At 45.0% G+C, this 20,621-nt stretch overlaps 1 protein-coding gene across 1 annotated transcript in view; it reads right to left on the bottom strand.

The window, feature by feature from the left end:
- Kcnmb2 (potassium calcium-activated channel subfamily M regulatory beta subunit 2) overlaps positions 1 to 20,621 on the bottom strand; it is a 262,358-nt gene that overhangs the window by 24,025 nt on the left and 217,712 nt on the right. Inside the window, exon 2 of the mRNA XM_038348400.1 lies at positions 11,841 to 11,963. Coding sequence (XP_038204328.1) covers positions 11,841 to 11,896 — 56 coding nt within the window. The 5' untranslated portion in view covers positions 11,897 to 11,963. The remainder of the gene's footprint in view (positions 1 to 11,840; positions 11,964 to 20,621) is intronic.

Genomic DNA, 20,621 nt, shown 5'->3' with positions numbered 1-20,621 from the left:
CACTTACCATTGGGCAAAACTGCCTTTCATCTAAACTAAAGACCTCTAGACGTAGACGGAATCACTGGAATTGACAGCCTAGTTGCTCAGGTCAAGGTAGGCCTGTCTTCCTACAGATTTCTTAGCCCACAGGGTCTTCTGGAGCCTGGCAGGCCTGGCGCTAACCAGCAAAGGTCAAGTGCAACCTTCAGCAACCATGGAGGACCCAAAAAGAGTAGCTCTGGGTGTCAACCAAGTAAGTTCTCTGTCATGTTTTTAAATCAGTAACTCAAATAAAATCTTATCCTTCTCAAAGATCTCTGACAGTTTGATAGCTGAGAGGTTTTGCCAGGTTACCTCACCAAATAAATTTCACCAAATAAATTTCAAATCAAATTTATCTCTTATGCTGTCTTCCATAGTATTAAAAATACCTTTCATTGTACAAAAATATGCTACAGTCATTATGTGTCTAAAACTTCTGTTTTCACAAACCCAAGGAGTTCTTGTGAGTTCCAGGGAGCCGAATTAAAGAATCCACCTTAAACAGGTCAGATACATCCCCCTCAATTCCCTGATCTTAAAAAAAATTTTTTTTCCTTAATTTAACTTTGTTCTTTGTTCTGCCAATACCTTAAACAGGATAAGGGACACCAGACATTTCCATGCCACAGACACCCGGTCGGGAGCAAAGAGACCAGCTATGCCAATATGTGGCTAGCACCCAGCCTCCTCTCAGGTTCCCCCCCCCCCCAAAGATGACGTCCACAAATCAGCTGGAAGCAGTTTTGAGAATCCGCTGCCCCAATTCTGTCAAACTGTGGTGTCTAATCTCCTGCTTTTTATTATAAGGAAGACCTGGGAATGTTATTCTTTTGGCCCTTTAAGGGGCAAGCCACGCCCACTCCTGGCGACCCCTGACCTCTTGCCACCATTTTGAATTTCTCTTCTTCCTGTCCATTTCTTGGCATGTGCATATCTCTCTCTCTCTCTCTCTCTCTCTCTCTCTCTCTCTCTCTCTCTCTCTCTGTCTGTCTCTCTGTCTCTCTGTCTCTCTCTCTCTCTCCCTCGCTCCCTCTCTCCTTTCTCTTCTCCCTCCCTCTCTCTTCCTCTCTCTCTCTCTCTCTCTCTCTTTTCTGTTCCCCCCTTACTGTCCTTCACGTTCCTCACCCTCTTCTTAATAAATTTATACATGTGGGTTCATTTGTGCCTTGTGTTCTCTTCCATCTCTGCAGGAACAACAGGCTGCCACACAGCACCGAACATGCCAGTCTGCTATAGAATAGGATGGGTGGTGTCAGTTGCCGCCAGAACAAGAAACACATAAAATGATCCGACTGAGTCATCACAAAACATATTTGGAAAATAAATGTTCTTTGCAAGCTCTAGAATGGGTACGTAAAAGGCGAAATGGTAGGTTTGACATGGCTTGTAGATGTCTAGGAAATCAGAATATTACACAGCAAAACGAAAGGCTTGAGTGGGAGGGGACACAGTTTTGAAATCCACCAATAAATGGCTGTTGAATTGATAGATAAATCAAGGAATGTTAATACGATAAAAGAATGAGATTCCAACCAAGAGGTTATGTTCACACATGTATTGTGAGTGCTGTAACCTCTTGTGTGTTAGGGACCTGGCCCCTATTAAATAAGAGGAAAGACATGAAAATTAGTGTCATCTGAGATGGGAGCTCCCTGGTGGATCAATTCAGTGTCTTGGCAATTTCTCCAGCTTCAGGGACCAGGACAGGGCATCAGTGTATGTTAGCAAAGACTTCCTGGAAGAGTAATGTCTTGAACAGAACGTTCAAGGTTGATTGCAGTTTAGCCAGTGGGGATATAGAGTTGGTGATATGTGGACTGAGGGACCGCAGAAGCAAAGTGCTTGGAGTTGCAGAGCAAGTACCAGGAAGTACTATGCTGATGGCCCTAGGAAGTCACCCACCACAGAAACAGCGCAGCCAGATGAGAAATGCGGTGTCGTGAAGGCTTTGAAAGTCATTCTAGAAAGTAGCCTTCCTCCTGTAATTAAAGGGAAGCTGTCAACTGGTGATGTAGGCAGAACTAAGTTTCAGAGGGATGACTGCACCTGCAGTGTGGAGATTAGAAACAGGAGAAGTCTTAAATCAGGGAGGGGGGGAGGAGGTACTGGGAGATGGTTCCAGTAGGGTTGCAGAGGATGATGAGGGCTGCACCTTGGTTGAAGTCAGGATAAAGAGAGAGGAGGCAGGGCTGAAGAGATGGCTCAGAGGTTAAGAGCACTGACTGCTCCTCTGGAGGTCCTGAGTTCAACTCCCAGCAACCACATGGTGGCTCACAACCATTTGTAATGAGATTTGGTGCCCTCTTCTGGCTTGCAGGCATACATGGAGGCTGAACACTGTGTACATAATAAATACATAAATCTTTACAAAAAGAGAGGGGGGAGGCATCATGTGGACAGACATCCAGAGGATGAGCCCCTCATGATGCAGTGGCTGGTCAGTGCAGAGGAGGAGGAAGGAGGCAGCTGAGCTGGGTGCTGCAGCGTTGCTGTGTCTGGTGGGGAAGAGTGAAGAGTGGGAAGGTCCACTCTTCTGTCCAACTCCCTTTGGAGAATGGAAGTTATCGTTGAGTCCAGGGGACAGTAGAAGTCTTTGGAGGGGACTGGTGAGATGGCTCGGGCTGTCTGCCCCTAAGCCCAATAACCTGAGCTTTTGCCCTGGGTTCCATATGTAGGAGAGGAGTGACTCCGGCAAGTTTTCTTCTGACCACACGAGGGCATATGTGTAATAAACAAACATACAAAAACTGAAAAAGTCTGGGCTAAAGAGATGGCTCAGTGGCGAAGAGCAATGGCTGCTCTTACAAAGGATCCTGGTTCAGTTCCCAGCACCCCCATGAGAGCTCATAACCATCTATAACTCCAGTTCCTGAGAAGCAGACACATGATGGAGGAGTGTCTATGTGTTACTTTCATTTTTAATAAAGATACTGCCTTGGCCCTTTAAGAGACAGAAAATTAGGTAGGCGGAGTAGACAGAACAGAATTGTGGGAAAAGGGGTAGCAGGCAGTGGGGAGATGCTTCAGGCAGTCGCCATAATGAGTCGCCATGCTTCTCCTCTCCGAGATGGACGCAGGTTAAGATCTCTCCTGGTAAGCCACACCTCGTGGTGCTACACGGATTACTAAATATGGGTTAAAGGAAGATGAGAGAATTAGCCAATAAGAGGCTGAAACTATGGGCCAGGCAGTGTTTTAAAAGAATACAGTTTCTGTGTAATTATTTCGGGTGTAAAGCTAGCTGGCGGCCGGGTGGCAGGACTCAGCCCTCCGCTCCTTCTACAGACACACTCTTCTGGCCTCTGCAGACATGGGCATGCACACGATGCACAGATATTCATGCAGGCAAAACCCCCATACACATAAAGTCAAAATAAGTAAATCTAAAACAAAAGGCTTTGTAAACAGATGTTCAGTTTCCTCAGTAAAGCTTTGTTTTAGCCCCAAGCAATAGTCACCACACTTAAAAAATAATCAACCTTGATGTCTACATAATTTTTTGGAAATTTCATGTCAAGACTCAGTTTATAATTCTGGAGATTCACAATGTAGATGGTCTTCTTGGACGGCAGTGAGACTCACTGCACACCTGGTGATCATGTTGACCGGACAGACAGAAGGGGAGCGAGTCAGTTCATGAGGCAGCCTATCCAAGGATCCCTTACTGGAGGCTAAGCACTAGAAGCCAGCTGTTGAAGGTTCAGTTCACACTGTGAACAGAGCCTACCTGCTTTAGCAACTTACAGACTCCACAAAGACTCATTTTAAGCAGAATTAATTTAATATAGTGGATATGGTTATATTTTTCTCCCCTATGTGTTAATGGCACATTTTAATATGTTTCATCATGAAGTATGTTGTCATGAAGATATTCTTCTCAGCAGTATTTTAAGATTGCTTGATTTTTTTTAAAAGAAAGATTGGGCTTCTGAATCCCTTTATAAATATATTTTAACAAGCATATTCCAGTGCATGTGCATAAATATGTTCTTCTAAGAAATGTAAAAATAATTTCATATTTCCTGTGGGGCTTGTTTAGTTTATAATGATTTATTTTCAAATCCCTTTGGGGGATTTAGTCATAGGTTTACTATCGCTGTGACAAAACACTGTGAGTAAAAGCAAGCTGGAGAGAAAAGGGTTTATTCGGCTTACACTTCCACATCGCAGTCCCTCACTGAAGGAAGTCAGGACAGGAACTCAAATAGGGCAGGATCCTGGAGGCGGGAGCTGATGCAGAGCCCAGGGAGGGATGCTGCTTACTGGCTTGCTCCTCATGCCTTGCTCGGCAGGGTTTTTTTTTTTTTTTTATAGAACAGGAACCTTCAGCTCAAGGATGGCCCCACCCACAATGGGCTGGGTCCTCCCCCATCAGTCCCTAATTAAGAAAATGTTCTGCAGGCTTGCCTACAGCTGGATCTTAAGGAGGCCTTTTCTCTTTTGAGGTTCTCTCCTTTCAGATAACCCTAACCTGTGTCGAGTTGACATAAAACTAGCCAGCATTGAACACTGTTTTCCAGAGAGAGAGAGAGAGAGAGAGAGAGAGAGAGAGAGAGAGAGAAACAGGTGCCAGCGGAGGCAGAGGCACAGAATCCCTGGGAGCTTGAGTTACATGCAGTTGTGAGCGACCCTGGACAGATGCTGGGAACTGAACGCGGCTCCTCCACAAGAGCAGCAAAATCTCTCACTGAGCTAGCTCTACAGTCCTGGAGGAGAACTAAGAGCTCTTTGGGGAGTCTCTGATTTATTTAGATGGCTCTTATTTTGTCCTCATGGAACCATTAAAGAAATGGTTAACTTATCTTTGTTCTGGTCCTGTTTTCCCCAACAGGAAGGCTCTGGGTGAGAACAGCAGGACTTTCTGCAGGGGAGCCTTTGTTTGAGGAAAAGAAATTGACAAAATGCATAGCCTAGCTGCTGATCTAGAAAGCTGGCCCCAGGGAGCAGAACCGGGAACAGAGACGAGAGGAGACCTCAAAGTGTTTGGACACAAAAACAGCAGAAATGTAGAGGGGGCAATGGCTGCAGATTCTGAGATACAGGAGACAAGATAGGGGTCCCTAATTAAGGGTGCCTGTCACCATATTGATCCTTGTTAGTTAGTGTGAACTGTGATCAAACACTGTAGGGTTATAATAACTGTGTTAAAATTTCGATACACAATGAAACTTAAAAAAATCACTAAAATGGTTGATCAGCAAATGGGTTCTTTGTCAAACTGGTTTCAGGCAAATTGGTCACTGGTGTACTGGATCCCCTGACATTCAGAGGACCACTGGCAGATAGATACACAGCCTAGGGCTATGGCTTAAATGGGAAGGAGATTTGGAAGTCTGCCACTGATGCCAGTGGGAATGGCTTAGGCATCTGAACCAAGCTTTGGAGAGGAAAGGACTGAGAAGAGTCTCTGGGAGATGGGGTAGAAGGTTTGGGTGCTGCTGGGGTCCAGGACGAGAAAGGAAGGCTCTTGGTTGGTGAGCTGTGCACAAGCCAGAGAAAAAGATCAGCTTGTGAAGTTCGAGAGGACATTAGAGGCAACGAAACAAGTGTGACAATTAGATTTGCACTTTAGAAACATCATGAATATTGATGAGGCTGGTTGTTAAATACCCTTTCACAAGGACTATCATTATGTTGACTGTGGTATTCGCTTTTAGTGCAATAATGAAAGAAATGATAACAAAAATAACTAAAGGAATATATATTTGTGTATGTATATGTATGCATGTATGTATGGGTACAGTACAAAGAATTTATGGGCCACAAAATAAAATCAGACAAATAAGAAAGAACGCTGAAATGAACGATATGGAAAACATAGAGTATCTAGTGGGTGTGGCTAAAACATTTTTCAATGCTTGTATTAGAGAATAAGAAAGCCCTAAAATCAGTGCACTCAGCATCTAAGGAAATTAGGAGCTAAGTGGGACGTTCAAAAAGAAGGATTAAGGCAGGAAAGAACCATAAGCACTCATAATGCAATAGAAGGTCACTGTAAGAGGGGCAACGGATACAAAGGCTAATGTGCTTCAAAAGCTAAAGAAATGAATATATCTTTGACAAGTGTGACAAAGAAAGCATATGAAGTTTGGGTAAACACAAAAAATTAAAAGCCATAGTTGTGGGTACTGCATGCTTTAGAAAGGGAACAGTTAAACAACTTTGCAGTGGTACATTTGGAAACGCTGAGGCATTAAACTTATTGAAATATACAGATGGCGTGATTAAGCAGACTTTAAAGTCATGTCTGATTTTCAGTTTAGTAATTTCTCATCTAGTGACTTAGAACACATTTCTGAACACCTCTGAGCCTCAATTGTTGGTGCTTAACATGGGTATATTGATGGTTACTTAAGAAAGCTATCAAAGGTGCAGATATGTGAAGGATGAGAGGGTGGGAGGATCTGTGGAGGGAGTGGGAAGAGGAGAGGGAGTGGGAATTTGACTTGGTATTTTTTTAAGTAATAAAAAAAGGAAAAAAAATAAAAAAGAAATATACAGTAAGGCTTTGCAAATATGTAACTTACTGAAACCAACTCATAAATAGCCAGAAGGCTTAAATTATTCTAAAGCATTGAAATTTGAAATAGCTAAAGGTCTTTAAATAATTCAAAGTATTTTGGTCATGGACATAAAAAGATAGCGCAACTTACAGTTGAGTTCATCCCCGAGGACAGAAAAAGAATGCTGGCCAACCTGGCTACAGGATTGGCAAGTTCTGAGACCAAAACCAGAGAGAGCCACATGTAATGGAAAACCACAGGCTAGCCTCATTTGTCACCACAAATATAAAATCTAAAAGAACTTAGTTCACCAAACCTAGCCATATTTTAAAAATTGAAGTCTACCATGAAAAGCTATTACTGTTATATCTTAGAAATATAACTTTGGTCATCATTATGATTTTATGAATATATGGAAAGTATTATAAACTGCTAATGTGATAATGTAACTTAAGAAATATATTAAAATCCATTCATAATAAAAGGTATTATGGAGTTAGAAATAGATTCATTTCCAATGTAATAAAAGGGAGAGGAAAAACTTCCTGTATTGTAGTTGATACAATTATCTAATGTTGACGTGTTAAAAAGGCTCACATAATGAGTCAGACTGAAAATGTTCACCATCACCAGTTTTGATTTACTGAAGCACAAGCTAACATCATTGGGCAAGAGTAACAAAGGAATGTAATATTCACGAATATAGAATAAAATAAGCGAATTCTTTACCACTGATCCAGTTATGAAGAAACTACAAAAGAATGATCAGATAAATCATTGCTAAGGTTTAGCATGGGGTTGGTGAGAGGGCCTAGCAGGTAGAGGTGCTTGCCACCAACCCTGACCCTGCCGATCTGAAGTCAAGCTCCAATAGGTGCGGTGGAAAATCACCCGCCCCTACTGCTGTCCTCTGATTTCTAGGTGCAGCATGGCACACACACATCCACCTCTCTCTTTCCACACACATGCGCCCGCACACACACACACACACACACACACACACACACACACACACACAGAGAGAGAGAGAGAGAGAGAGAGAGAGAGAGAGAGGGAGGGAGGGAGGGAGGGAGGGAGAGGGAGAGGAATAAGAAGAGGAAGAGGAAGAAGGATAGTTTGCAGAGATATCAAACCAAATTTGATAAACAACACACCGTAATCTTTCCATCTATCAGCAGAAAAGCAAAATGTATTTGAACATGAAGGAAGTGCAGTGGACTTCCTGAAGGAGATAATGCACAGTTCTCCTTGGGCTAGGAGTTCACAGGTGAAAGAAACAGAATTCTTTCTCCTTGTTGAGCCAAAGATAATTTAGGTACAGGGGCCTGGCTGCCCATGTTTGTTCATCTAACATCTGGGGAAGGATTAGTGCAACAAGGGGCCATCCCACTTTTTGTCTCGCTCCTACTGGGGCCCTCCTTGGTGGGTTGGGAAGTAGAATCCTCCATCAGTGACCCGACCAGCCAGGCTGACTCTTCTGCAGTCTCCTACCCTCTCCTTAGTCCTGCTGCTTCTAAGAAACCTATCGCTCTTTGCTGGACCACTTTTGTAAGAAGACTTGTAAGCCTTCAGCGGCTAGCACCGCCCTGTGACACAAGCCGCGGGTTTTTAATGAACTTCCCTGTTTTCGTCTTGTTAATCCATCTTCTGTCTCAGAACCATGTTGACATTATGATTGCTCTTAAAGACTGCTTTTCTCTTTTTCCTCAAAGGTCAATGAGGGATCCTGTTCAATCAGAAAAAGGCTTGGTGACATAGGGACTTCATCACAGGCTCACTAATGAGCTTCTCCTTTAAGCTGAACAGTTTTTTTTAACAGTCTTTACTATCACATTGAAAAGTTTGCGTGTTATTTAAAAAAAAGAACAACAACCCAGCTTTTAAACATAATTTTCTCATTTCCTTGCTTTTGCTTGTTTGTTGTTTCGTGTGATTATTGGGTATTCGCCCAAAACCAGCCCAGGTCTGACAAACTGGTAATTCTTGAGAATTAAAGGAACACAGAACTAGGTTGCTTTTATGCATCAGTACAATTCCCTGACACTTAAATTATAGCTTTAATTTTTGTTTTCAAGGATGATTTTGGTAATTATGGGATTTAAAGTAATAAATGCATGTGTGGAACAGGCTGTCAATGTGTATGCCCTTGGCCTATACAGCAAACAGCAGAAATAGCCTAAGGACACAGGGCCAGCCTCTGCTCCAAGCCGGCATTCCCAGCTGAATGTGTTCGGTTTGTCCATGCCTTTCTTTGACCACATCTCCATCTTTGTGCCTGGCTGAGCAAGAGCACATGGAAGCCCAGATAGAATCTAAGAAAATAGTTTTCAGTTCATTTGAGAGCCGGCTAATCGTGATTATCAGCTTGGCGGTATGTAGAATTATTGTGAAAATGCATGCCCAGGAGGGAGGAAAGGAGTGTCTGCCTGGGTGTGGGTGGTTCGTGTCCTGTGGGTTAGGGTCCCAGGCTGAGGAACGGGAAGAAAGCAAACATGAGGCGGGGAAGCATAGGGAATAGCACAGTAGCCTGGGACTCCACCTGGCATGGGCCGTGCATACCCCTCTTCTAACAAGGCATCTGGGAGCCTGAGACCCTACAGCATGTACTATGTACACATGGAAATCTCTGAAAATGTCAACTTGCAACCTGGTGGCAGTCCATGGCTCCCCCGGGTGCATCAGGCTGCATGTATTTATTTTAAACAATGGTTTACATTCTTTCCTTGACAACCACCAAATAGACAATTCCCAAGCCATTCATGTATAAGGATAGGAGGGCTGGTCAGACCTGAACTGGCTTGTGGTGTGTGATAATAAGGCAAAACTGGTTTCTCAGGTGAACTTTTAGGGAGACTCCCCTACTTAGCATCATATACCTATGTACCTGAGTAGGCATAAGATTAAAATCAGATGCATTATGAGGAGGACACACATGGCAGAAAATTATTTTGTGATCTAATTTACCAATCAAAAGAGAAAACCACGCTCACTACACTTCTTAGTAACAGGCATCTCCTCCTCTTCAACTCCGTAAATGGAAGCCCCAGCCAGGAGTCAGGGCCTCTGAGCACTTGTCAGGCATGTGGTCTCCTGCTCACTCACAATGCACTTATTTCTGATGGGCACCGTTGCTTTGCATTGGAATAAAGCTTCTTTGCCACTTTGCAATCTGTGTGAGTCTTTATTTCAATTCTTTGTATAAAAAGCAAGAACCCAGAAACACTGGGCTTGGACTCCAACCACCGGTAACAAGGAGAGGGTATAACTATTTAAACACAGTTGTAGAGAGTCTGGGGTCTGAAGAGACAGTTCAAGGGTAGAGTGCCTTCCATGCCAACATGAGGATCAACCCACATAAAAATAGCCGGGCACAGTGGCTCAGCCCTGCAAACTTAGCTTTGCGTGTGGAGTGGAGACAGGCAGGCAACTGGCTACCAGTCTAGGCAATACTTGATCTCCAGGTCCAGGAGAAATCGTATCTCAAAAACTAAGTTGGAGGGAGGTTGAAGAAGACACCCAGTATCAGCCAATGGCCTCCACTCTTGCATGTGTATGTGAGTACATACAATACACATACACACACACACACACATACACACACACACACACACACACACAGAGAGAGAGAGAGAGAGAGAGAGAGAGAGAGAGAGAGAGAGAGAACATATTTACTCACTAAATCCAAAGAAGAAAGGATTGAGCTGCATAACCATTTGGTTTTGCATCACGTGACCTTGCCCTCCTGCCTTCTTTCGCATCCCATTTGTTCCCTCCTGTCAGCTGTTCCTGCAAGCCTTCTGAAGACTCCATGTACCTACCAACCCCTTCTGAAGGCTCCATGAACCTATCAACCCTCTCTGAAGGCTCCATGAACCTACCAACCCTCTCTGAAGGCTCCATGAACCTACCAACCCTCTCTGAAGGCTCCATGAACCTACCAACCCCTTCTGAAGGCTCCATGAACCTACCAACCCCCTCTGAAGACTCCATGAACCTACCAACCCCCCTGAAGGTTCTACAAACCTCCCAACCCCCTCTGAGCCCTCTCGCAGTTCCGCCTTCCTCCTGCAGTACTGGAGCCTAGAAATGCCGTGTCCATCTCTTGCATCAGTTTCCTCAGTGTCTACTGTGTCCTGGACACAGCGCAGTGTTCTGGAAATTCACAGACAGCAGAGCGAAGTCTGCCTGGGTAAAGAGGATGATGAGACTGGGAGTGGGTTCAAGTCCTGCCTGGGTGTCTTCAGGCAGTGCTGTGGCTGGTGAAGGAAAGGGTGGGTGGGCGTATGAGTGTGGGAGGTCATTTCTGACAGGGAGCAGTCTTGTGAAGTCGCTGGGTGTGCGTGAGCACGCAGGAGAGATGAAGGTCAAAGGCCAGAGTGTCTGGAGGCACAACCCTGTGGTGCAGAGGTCCTCCCATGTTCTAAGACATGGATTCAGTTTCTATGGGTCAGTCTCCACAGGATTTAGAACAGCCATGGAAACACACCCCTGGCCTGTGGTGGAGGTATTTTCAGAGAAGTTTAACTGAGCAGGTAACCAAAAGCAACTTGGGGAGGAAGGTGTTTATTTTAGCTTCCAATTCTCAGCTCACACTGTATCACTGAGAGAAGTCAGGGCAAAATTCCAGGCAGGAACCTGGAGGTAGGAGCTGCTCCAAGGCCATGGAAGGTACTGCTTCCTGGCTTGCTCAGCCTGCTTTCTCACAGCCCCCAGGACCACTGTCTGGGGGTGACCCTGCCCACCGTGTGCTGGATCCTCCCGTATCAATCATTAATCAAGAAAATGACCCCACAGGTTTGCCTGTAGACCAATCTGGTGGGGGCGTTTTCTCAGTTGTGGTTCTCTGTTCCCAGATGACTCAAGCGTGTGACATAAAACGGGTCGAGTCACTTTGAATGTGGCAGCCCCGTCTCAGAGGCTGGGCTCCTGAGTCCAACAAGTGGAGCAGGAGCATTGCCTCTGCTTGCTGACTACAAGCGCAACCTGATGGGCTGCCTCACACTCCTGCTACCATGTGTCCCCCACCTTGATGGACCGTATTCTCCAAGCATACACCACAGTAAACCCCACCATGATGGACCGTATTCTCCAAGCACACACCACAGTATCCCCCACCTTGATGGACCGTATTCTCCAAGCACACACCACAGTAAACCCCGCCATGATGGACCGTATTCTCCAAGCACACACCACAGTAAACCCTTGCTTATGTTGTTCTCAGGTCACAGCGACAAAGAGCCAACACCTCGCTGCCCTCTGTGTCCATCTATTCTGTGAAGTCTGCTTGGGAGCACCCCGAGTCAAGGGTTTTACCTTTTCTCATCATGTCTGTAGGATGAAGAGGTCCGGCCACTGGTCCATATAAACATCTTAGAGGATGTTGGTCCTGCCGCTCCTTTCCTCACGGTGGAAGTCCGGGGGGAGTGGCAGAGAGACCTGCAGAGGATACACTGGGGTTAATTCTGTCTTGGGGGTTTCTGGAACTCTGTGACAACAGCAACAACTCAGAGGTTCAGCTCTCTTGAACAATCCTGGGCTTTTACACTGTGGGGTGCTGGGTCTGTTCCCTGTAGAAGCCCCACTGAAGCCTAGCATGGTCCTCAGAACCTTACATCCAATTTTTATAAGGCCCCATCCTTCACTGTCCACACCTACAGGCTGCGGAGCCTGTCTTCTGGAATCCTGGTTTTCTCACTGCTGTCAAAACCACAATGCTTTCTTCACGACGCAGAATCAGCATGGATTCTATCTCAAGTATGATGCACTTCAACAAATTTTAGTTGAGGTTGGGATACTAAAATTCTACTTCTTTCTCTTCACATTTTTCTTTACTATTCACAGATGGGACATGGTGCTGGTGCAATACTACCCACCCCTTGGTTTTGAGGCAGTGTCTTGGTCTGCAGTCCAGCCTGGCCTCAAACTCATGAATCTCCTGCCTCAGCTTCCCAAGTGCTGGGACTGCAGGAAAGCCTTGTCCCTAATGTGTGTAGTTGCCAGTGTGGGCAACAGATCAGCCACATGTGCCCAGCAGCTGCCAGCAGCCTGACTTCCTGGATCTGGAAGAAGGAGATGGTAGGCATGTGGTGTTCTTTGGTTTGGGTTTGGGGAAGGGTTCCCCACTCATTAAACGGCACCAAAGTAAACTATTTATCAGTATTTTCTACCTTCATTCTCTTTAAGAAAGAAAGAAAAATTTCTTCTTCTAGTTTTTCTTTTTTTCTCTTTATTTATGTATGTGTATTTTTTTCTATTTATTTATGTATATGTAGACACGTGTCTAGGTGCCACGTGTGCACTTGGGTGAAGGTGCCCAGAAACCAGAGAAGGCATCAGATCTCCTGGAGCTGGAGGTACGGTGATGGAGGATTCTCATTGGCCAATAAACAAACTGCCTTGGCTTTTTGATAGGGCAGGATTTAGATAGGTGGAGTAGACAGAACAGGAAGAAGGAAGTGAGGTAGATGGCTCAGACAATTGCCCTGCCTCTCCTCTCTGGGGCAGACCGCCGTGCCTCTCCTCAGGGAGAGAGATGCGATGAAGCCAGCCACCAGGTCAGACATGCTGAATCTTTCCTGGTAAGACACCACTTTGTGGTGTTACACAAATTATTCGATATGGGTTAGTCAAGATGTGAGTAAGAGGCTGAAAATAATGGGCCAGGCAGTGTTTAAAAGAATACAATTTGTGTGTTGTTATTTCGGATGTAAACCTAGCCGGCGGCTGGGAGCCCGGCCGCCCGCAGCTCCACACTACAGTACAGGCTGTTGTGAGCTGCCTGATGTGGGCGCTGGAAACCAAACTTAGGTCCTTTCTGTGCCATCTCTCCAGCCCTCTGCTTAGTAATTTTCTAGAGAGACAGAAACACAAAATTTAAAGATAACAATCCAACACGAAAGCTAAATGATACTCAATGCATTAAAACCAAGGAAGGCTGAAAAGTGACCCCTTCGGTGTGTATGGTTAATAGGAGTAAGTGGTAAGAACAGTGAATGAAAGGCTGGAAATAGTATTAGTGACGGTTCTCTGTTACACGCCTGGTACTCCACACTTCTACTCTCTATCCTCAGGGCATGAGACCACAGCTATGTATCTGTGTTAGGGCCATGAAAACCAGAAGAGCGGGCAGTGATGGAACTGCAAGATAACCAATGACACTTTCAGCTTCCACCCAGAGCAGGGCTCTACCCCTGAGCTGTGCACACGCCAAAGGTGAGCCATGCTTCAGGACCCTGTTTGCCCTGAGTTCTCATTCTCTCTGCAGTGACCCCTGATGACCCCAGGACTTTGCAAAGCTGAATCAATGGATCTGAGTGAGGCCCAGAACTCTGAATCTCTCTGGCGCTCCAGGGTGAGATCAATACTGAAGATAACACTGAGCAGCAAGGGTTCTGTGCAGGGCTCAGAAGAAAGGCTTGGCATTTTGTCTGTTTGACCCTGATGAAGTCATTTAACCTTTCTGGAGTTGAGTGATATCATAAAATCTGTTTCCAACTCTCCCTGGTATTCGTGGAATTTCGGTCAAATTATTTAAGGTCTTTCTCAGTTCTATTATCTTGACATTCAGTACATTGATGAATGAATCTAAGAATATGGTTGGCCATCACAGGTTGGGCTTATAAGAACAGGCCTGGGAATTGGGCTCTTCTGAAATCCCTGGGTTGAAGAGAGAGAGAGAGAGAGAGAGAGAGAGAGAGAGAGAGAGAGAGAGAGAGAGAGAACAGAGGTTAGTCACCAGTGGACCAGTAGGGATGCAGAGGTCTTTCTTGGTCTCCTAGGATAATGGAGGGATGTGACCCACCTGGGATAGATTCCCTCCACAGCTGTAGGAAGAGAAGAGACTGAATTTAGGCTAGGTGTGGTACACCTGGAATCTCAGCACTCAGGCAGTGGAGGCAGGAGGATGATGAGTGTAAAACTAGCCCACTAGAAGGTATGACATAGAACAGGGACTAAATCCATTCTTTACCTAGGCAGCCTCCAGGAGATCAGGGCGATTCGGTGTGATTGACAGCATTATATCATAAGACTAGGATTGACTTGAACTTTGCAAAGTTATTTTAGGGTAGACTCGTAGACTTCACTGGCTCCTCTAGTGAGGCCCTCAAAGGGTTGGGGGTGTCAGAGAGACAGAGATAAGCTGCCCAGTTTGAGGGCGGGTGAAGCAGTAAGTCAGTTAGCCTTGCCACACTATCACCTACTAGCCAGAAATCCCAAGTGTTCTGAAATAATTCAAAATGAAGGGGCTGCAGTGATCCATTGTCCTCTGGGTACTTTTCTGACTGGGTGTCACTAGAAGGCATGCTGGCTATGTTGTTTTAAATTGATGCAGGAGAAGAAGATGAAAGTTATGTTAATTTTAATTAACTGTCTGAAACCCACTGGAAAGTACGTACTGGCTGCTGAGATTATTCCAATAAGCAGATCTAAAGTTTTCTACCCCAGTTTTCTTTCATGAGGACAAATCATTATTTAAAGCCTGCTAAGTTCACCATTAATAAAATGAACGGAGTTTCTGTTCTTTAGAGGCCACAGTGTACAGACCCTCTTTTCAGGCTTCAAGAGAATCGCCTGGAATTCAAACTGTGTCCGCAGAAGCTGGCTTCAAGGTTCCCTCCCAACTTGGAGACAGCCCTTTTAAACCCTTTAGTTAAGGAACCCAGTTGTCCCCATGGAGGGGAGACACGAACATTTTGCCATCAGTGAAGTGGCAGAGGAGCATGAGGAATCTTCATAAACGTTTGCAATTTTGAATCGTATGTGAAACGGCTGTGTTAGACTGTGGGCCAGGGGAGAAGATCCCTTGCAAGGGTCAGGTCCCTTGCACTGTTGTGTGGTCCTGAAAGGAAGAACCTCCGCAGAGCCCTGACTTATGCCTGCAGGCGGGTGCTGTTTAAGACCACAGGCCCAAGAGACCAGCTTCTGGACAGGGAGAAAATGGCTCCGTCAGGAAAGTGCTCGTCCCGTGTTCTGAACTTGATCCCTGGTATCCATATAAAATCTAGATACGGTGGTGTGGGTTTATAATCCCAGAACTGGGGAGTGGAGGCAGGCTGATCCCTGGGACTTGCTGGCCTACAAGAGGCCCTATCTTAAAAATCAAACTGGATAGGATGACCCTGTAGCTGACCTCTGGTCTTACATGCAAGCATGTGCATACACATGCATCTACACACATTCCTTAGCCTTCAAAGAAAACAGGGAGTCAGCAAGAGTGGGGACACTTCCCTTGTCTCAGGAACTGATTGAAGGCCCTTTCCAAGTCCAAGACCACCTTCAATGTTTCTGCTGCCTTGATGCAGCTGCTGCCATTCCCTCTGCCTCTCTTCCCTACTGGGTAGCCACTTCAGATGTCCCCTTCTATGGAACTTTGTTCAGTGGCCCTGAGGACCTCCATTCTCCCGACTAAGCAAGGAGTGGTGGTCCTGTCTGTACATGCTCCCTCTTCCCTGCTAGGTAGGGCGTCAGCATCTGCAGTGCGGGTCTGTGCCCGCCAAGAGAACAGTTGGCAGGAAACGGCTCTGCTGCTCTAACAGCTTAAGAGACCATCAGATGGCTGCCTTGACTTTGGCTGCATGTTCTGACAATGACAGCTGGCATCGCCTCAATCCTTCCCTTAGCTTAGGGTGTTCTGCTGCTTCTCAGTTTTTATTGTTTATTTGTTTGTTTGAGACAAACGCTAGCCTTGGATGAGCTCCACCAGAAGATGACCTTGAACTTCGGATCCTTCTGCCTCTGCCTTCTAAGTGCTGGAATGACAGGTGTGTGTGCTTACAGTTGGGTCCTGGGGATTAACTCAGAGCTTTATGTGTGCTGGACAAGTATGCTAACAACTGAGCTGCATCCCAGCCCTGTGAATCTCTTATGCTGATCTTCTCTTCTAACTGCTATGTGTCCTCTCTCCTCTCATTAACTTAAGACGGTTTAGATTGCTGCCGTATCATTCAATATGGATCTTTTAGGAAGAGCAGCATGGCCTAAGAAGCTGAGCGCGAACAGCAGACGGTCCAGCTGTTTGTGTGCCTCTTGGCATCGCCATCTATCAACTGTGTGACTTTGTACAAGCCAATTAACAGCTCTGAGTTTCTGTGTAAATACGGAAGGAAAAATTCCTGCCACCTGGTGGCTTGGAAGATAAACAAGCTATGCAAGGGGACCTCAAGTATATTTGCATGGGATAGGCTAATACTAAACATTGCTTCCCATCATTTTGCCTCCCTACTACTAAACTTAAAAACAAATGGATGGAAGAAAATCCAATTAAGTTGCTTTGTACATGAACATGGAGCAAATCGATTCTTTCCTGTCCTATGGGGCTGGTGGCAGTCAGAAATATTGAGGTGGTAAAATCAAAATACATCTTCATTAGCACCGAGTTCTGACAATTGTCCTGAGCAAGAGGACTGGGAAGGCGGTGTGTCTGAGTGTGATCATGTGCTGGAGGCAGCTCGGGCAACTATTGAAAATTTCTGTGGTTGCAGATCATCTTACCAAGTCAAGTACCAAGGGCACTTACCAAACTTTCAGAGGACCTGGGGTCAGTTCCCAGCACCCACATTATGTGGCTCATAACCACCTATACCTCCAGATCCAGGGGATCAGATACCCTCTGACCTCCTAGGATAAACTCAGCCAGGCACATATACATATAACACAAATATAAATTAAACTAATAAATCTTAAGAAAAATTCTAGTACTTGGTCTTTCAGGCTCGTCCAGCCTTTTGACATCCAACATGACGTTATCATCTGCAGTGTTCACACTCAGGATCACACAACTGAGTCACAAGACAGCACACACAAAAAATAATCTCATAATGTCCCCAGTAAATTTATGTTTCTCTGTTGGGCCATCCTCACAGTTATCCTGGGGTGTGCATGCCCTGTGGGCTGTAGGTTAGACATGATTGCTTGGGAGAGGAGCAGGCTCCAGGTTTGGGTTTCTGACATTGCCCCCTCCCCATTGTGTCCAGATAAATAAATAAATAAATAAATGCACAAATAAAGAAGTGAATAAATGAATAAATTCCATGTGCTAGTGCCAGAACAGTATGCGCAGGTGTGGGTGACTTGCAGGAGCCAGTTCACTCCTCTCATATCGGTCCCAGTGACTGAACTCAGGTTGTCATGCGTGGAAGCAAGCACTTTTGTCCTGTGAGGGATCCCCGTGGTTTTTACCCAGGTAATTCCGAAGGGTAGCCAGTGTGTGAAACCCTGCTGCAATCTCTTGGGTTCTGAATTTACTTAAGCGAAATCCACTCTAGACACTTCAGCTGGAGTTGCTCTACAAGGGCTGCTCTGCACAGAGGCTTCTGGGAGCTAGACGCTCCCAGTGCTGGGCCTGGAGGGTACATCTGCAAGTGTGAGTGAGATATGGAGCTGGGGAAGAGCAGAGAGGAAGCAGTTTAATGTCAGTGGCCTGGAGCTATACGTATAGGACACTCCTAATGCACTCTGCTTTATTGAGTGAGCACACAGGAGCCAAGGAAACTATTTAACACATAATTGCATGCTTAATCTTGCATAAAATTATCACACTAATGACATCACAGTGGCAATGCAAAAGGTCACTCTAAGCACAGGCATTTAGGGTTGCATCTAATGCGTGAGGCTTTGTCTTTGCAGACAGCAAATTATACGATCTCTCTGTAAGGGGTGAGTTGTTTGGCTCCAGGGCCTTTGGAGGAGAAGCTAAATGCATGGTAGTAATTTTAGATCAAGTGATTTAGTTTAGAAAACATTATTTATTGGGAGCAATTTTTTAATACTATTGTGCTGTTTGCCTCCCAATTCAACTATATACTTTATTTTAGTTCATTTATTTGGGTGTCTACTTGCCAAGCATTTATTAAGGTGTCTTGCACACCCCAGTCTACTGCCTGCTGTGAGCACCATCACACCAGCCCTGCCCTAAGCACTGTGCTCTTCAAGGAGGAGTCCGAAGACAAAGCAACCTCTGTCCTCTACTGGCTCCTGAGCCTCATTTTCCTAGGGGTTGCTGGACCTTAGTGTGTCTCAAATAGTTGTTGTCTCTCCACATCTTACCACACCTCTCAGTATGCTTAATTTTATGTCACTGATTTCTTTCTTTCTTTCTTTCTTTCTTTCTTTCTTTCTTTCTTCCTTCCTTCCTTCCTTCTTTCTTTTTTTTTTTTTTTTTTTTTTTTTTTTTTTTTTTTTTTTTTTTTTTTTTTTTTTTTTTTTTAGGAGACTGACTTAGTGGCCAATCCTACATTGGTTCTTTCTAGCTGTGTCTTCTATCTCTCTCACGGGTCCCTATTTTCCACCCTTTCATTCAGTGTGGGCTTCATCTAGAGATCTGGAAGACTGAGAAGTCTTGATGGTACCTTCTAACAGGGATAAGAGCTTTCTTTCTTCTTGGTGTCTGGAAGTCGGAGCAAATGGCCCCATTTGCCACTTAGATGGATAGTTAATGAGGAGCTAATGGAGAGTTAATGAGGAAACTGAAGGTTGTCTCCTTGACAAGAGCCAGACAAGTGGCAAAGTATTTCCCTGGTGTTTACTGGAAATAGTTTTTCCATAGCTGGGAGACCATTCATGGAGCCTTGGGCCTGGAGGTGGATGGTGATCGCTTGTGATCTCTGCTCTGTGACACACAGAACATGATTGCTCATATAATTATACGCTTGATTTGTGTTTTGGGAGGATGCCAGCCCAGGTTAAATGATGTGCGGCTCTTTACTTGACTCCTATGAGCATCTCCTCAGCAACTTTAGGAGCAGCAGCTTTCTTCTGTCCCTGTATCACTAAGGCCAAAACATTTCCTTTCCTTCTGACGCTACCACCTACAACAGAGGATTGGTTGACCTTCATGCTTTTCTTTAGTTCAGCATTTAGTTCTTCACCTGACATGTGTGTTGAAGATGTAACCATGTGGCAGGCCCCGAGTCTGCTGTTAGGGATGAACTGATAAACGTAGCTGATGTCACCACATCTCTTACAGAGTTCTCAGTCCAGAAGAGGGGACAGGTGAAGTTAGATGCTGCACTGGATGGTGGAGATGGCTGGGCATGCCCAGGAGGAGTGAAATATGTCTAATATCCCATCTACAGTCTCAGTATCTTCCAGAAATGGTTCTTTCCGGGTTCAGTGGGAAGAACTCTGAAATTAGTTTCAAGTCAAAGCCCCAGGCCCTTGTGTAGTGGTTATGTTACCTAAATACATTGTTGAAATCCCTGAGCCTTATTTTCCCCATCAAGAATATGGTAGTAATAACAGACATCAGACAGGACTGCCACGGGCTGATTGAAAGTAATGTCTGGCATTCAGCAGGAACTGAGTAAATGCTAGGTTTTTCCACTTGGAGGAAATGGCAGATTTTTTTTTTCAAACTGGCCATACCAAGCCATTATGTGCGATTCATATCATTTTTAAAAAGTCCTTTTCAGAAGTGGAAAATACATTTCTACATGATCTTAATTAATCCACTATTCCATAATTCATTTCCTAATGAGCTTTTCAAGTGGATAATCACAACTGGTGTTCGTTTTCCTTCCCTCTGTGCTACATATTTAAAACAGCGTAATTGTTAAACATTTCGCTCTATTGGGCATCACGCATACACAGCTGCTGTATGAAAACCTGCTCGTGACTCATGTGAGCTGCCCGGATTGGTACAAATGACACATTCATGCGGGAACTGTCATTCATTCTCTGAGTCTGTATTAGCTATCACCACTTTTTCAGCTAAGAATCAAGGGGAGCGAGTCCTAACAAGAGCCCTTTATAGAAAACTGGAGATGACAATGGCAGCCATGAAGAATGAGCTGCTTCTATATAACCATGTAACTAATGCATTCATTCAATCCCAGCGGGGACTCTTCATAGATCTCTATTTACCAGAGAGAAGACTGACGTTCAGAAAAGCAACATTTTCCCGACCTCACAGCACAAAGCAGTGTGAGGAAGAGTTTTATTCCAAGGCAGTTCTCCTCCAAAGCCAACCCTCTCATCCTGTATGTCTTTGAGAAAGCCACATGCCAAAGCCTGCCTCAAAGAAAGACAAACTGTTTGATGAGTCCTGTGGCTATCTTCTTATTTATTCCCCGAGTAACTACAGTTTTCAGCTCATCC

This window comes from Arvicola amphibius, chromosome 11 (genome assembly GCF_903992535.2).
Source record: "Arvicola amphibius chromosome 11, mArvAmp1.2, whole genome shotgun sequence".
NCBI classification, from domain to species: Eukaryota; Metazoa; Chordata; class Mammalia; order Rodentia; family Cricetidae; genus Arvicola; species Arvicola amphibius.
This window is presented reverse-complemented; position numbering and strand designations above follow the sequence as displayed.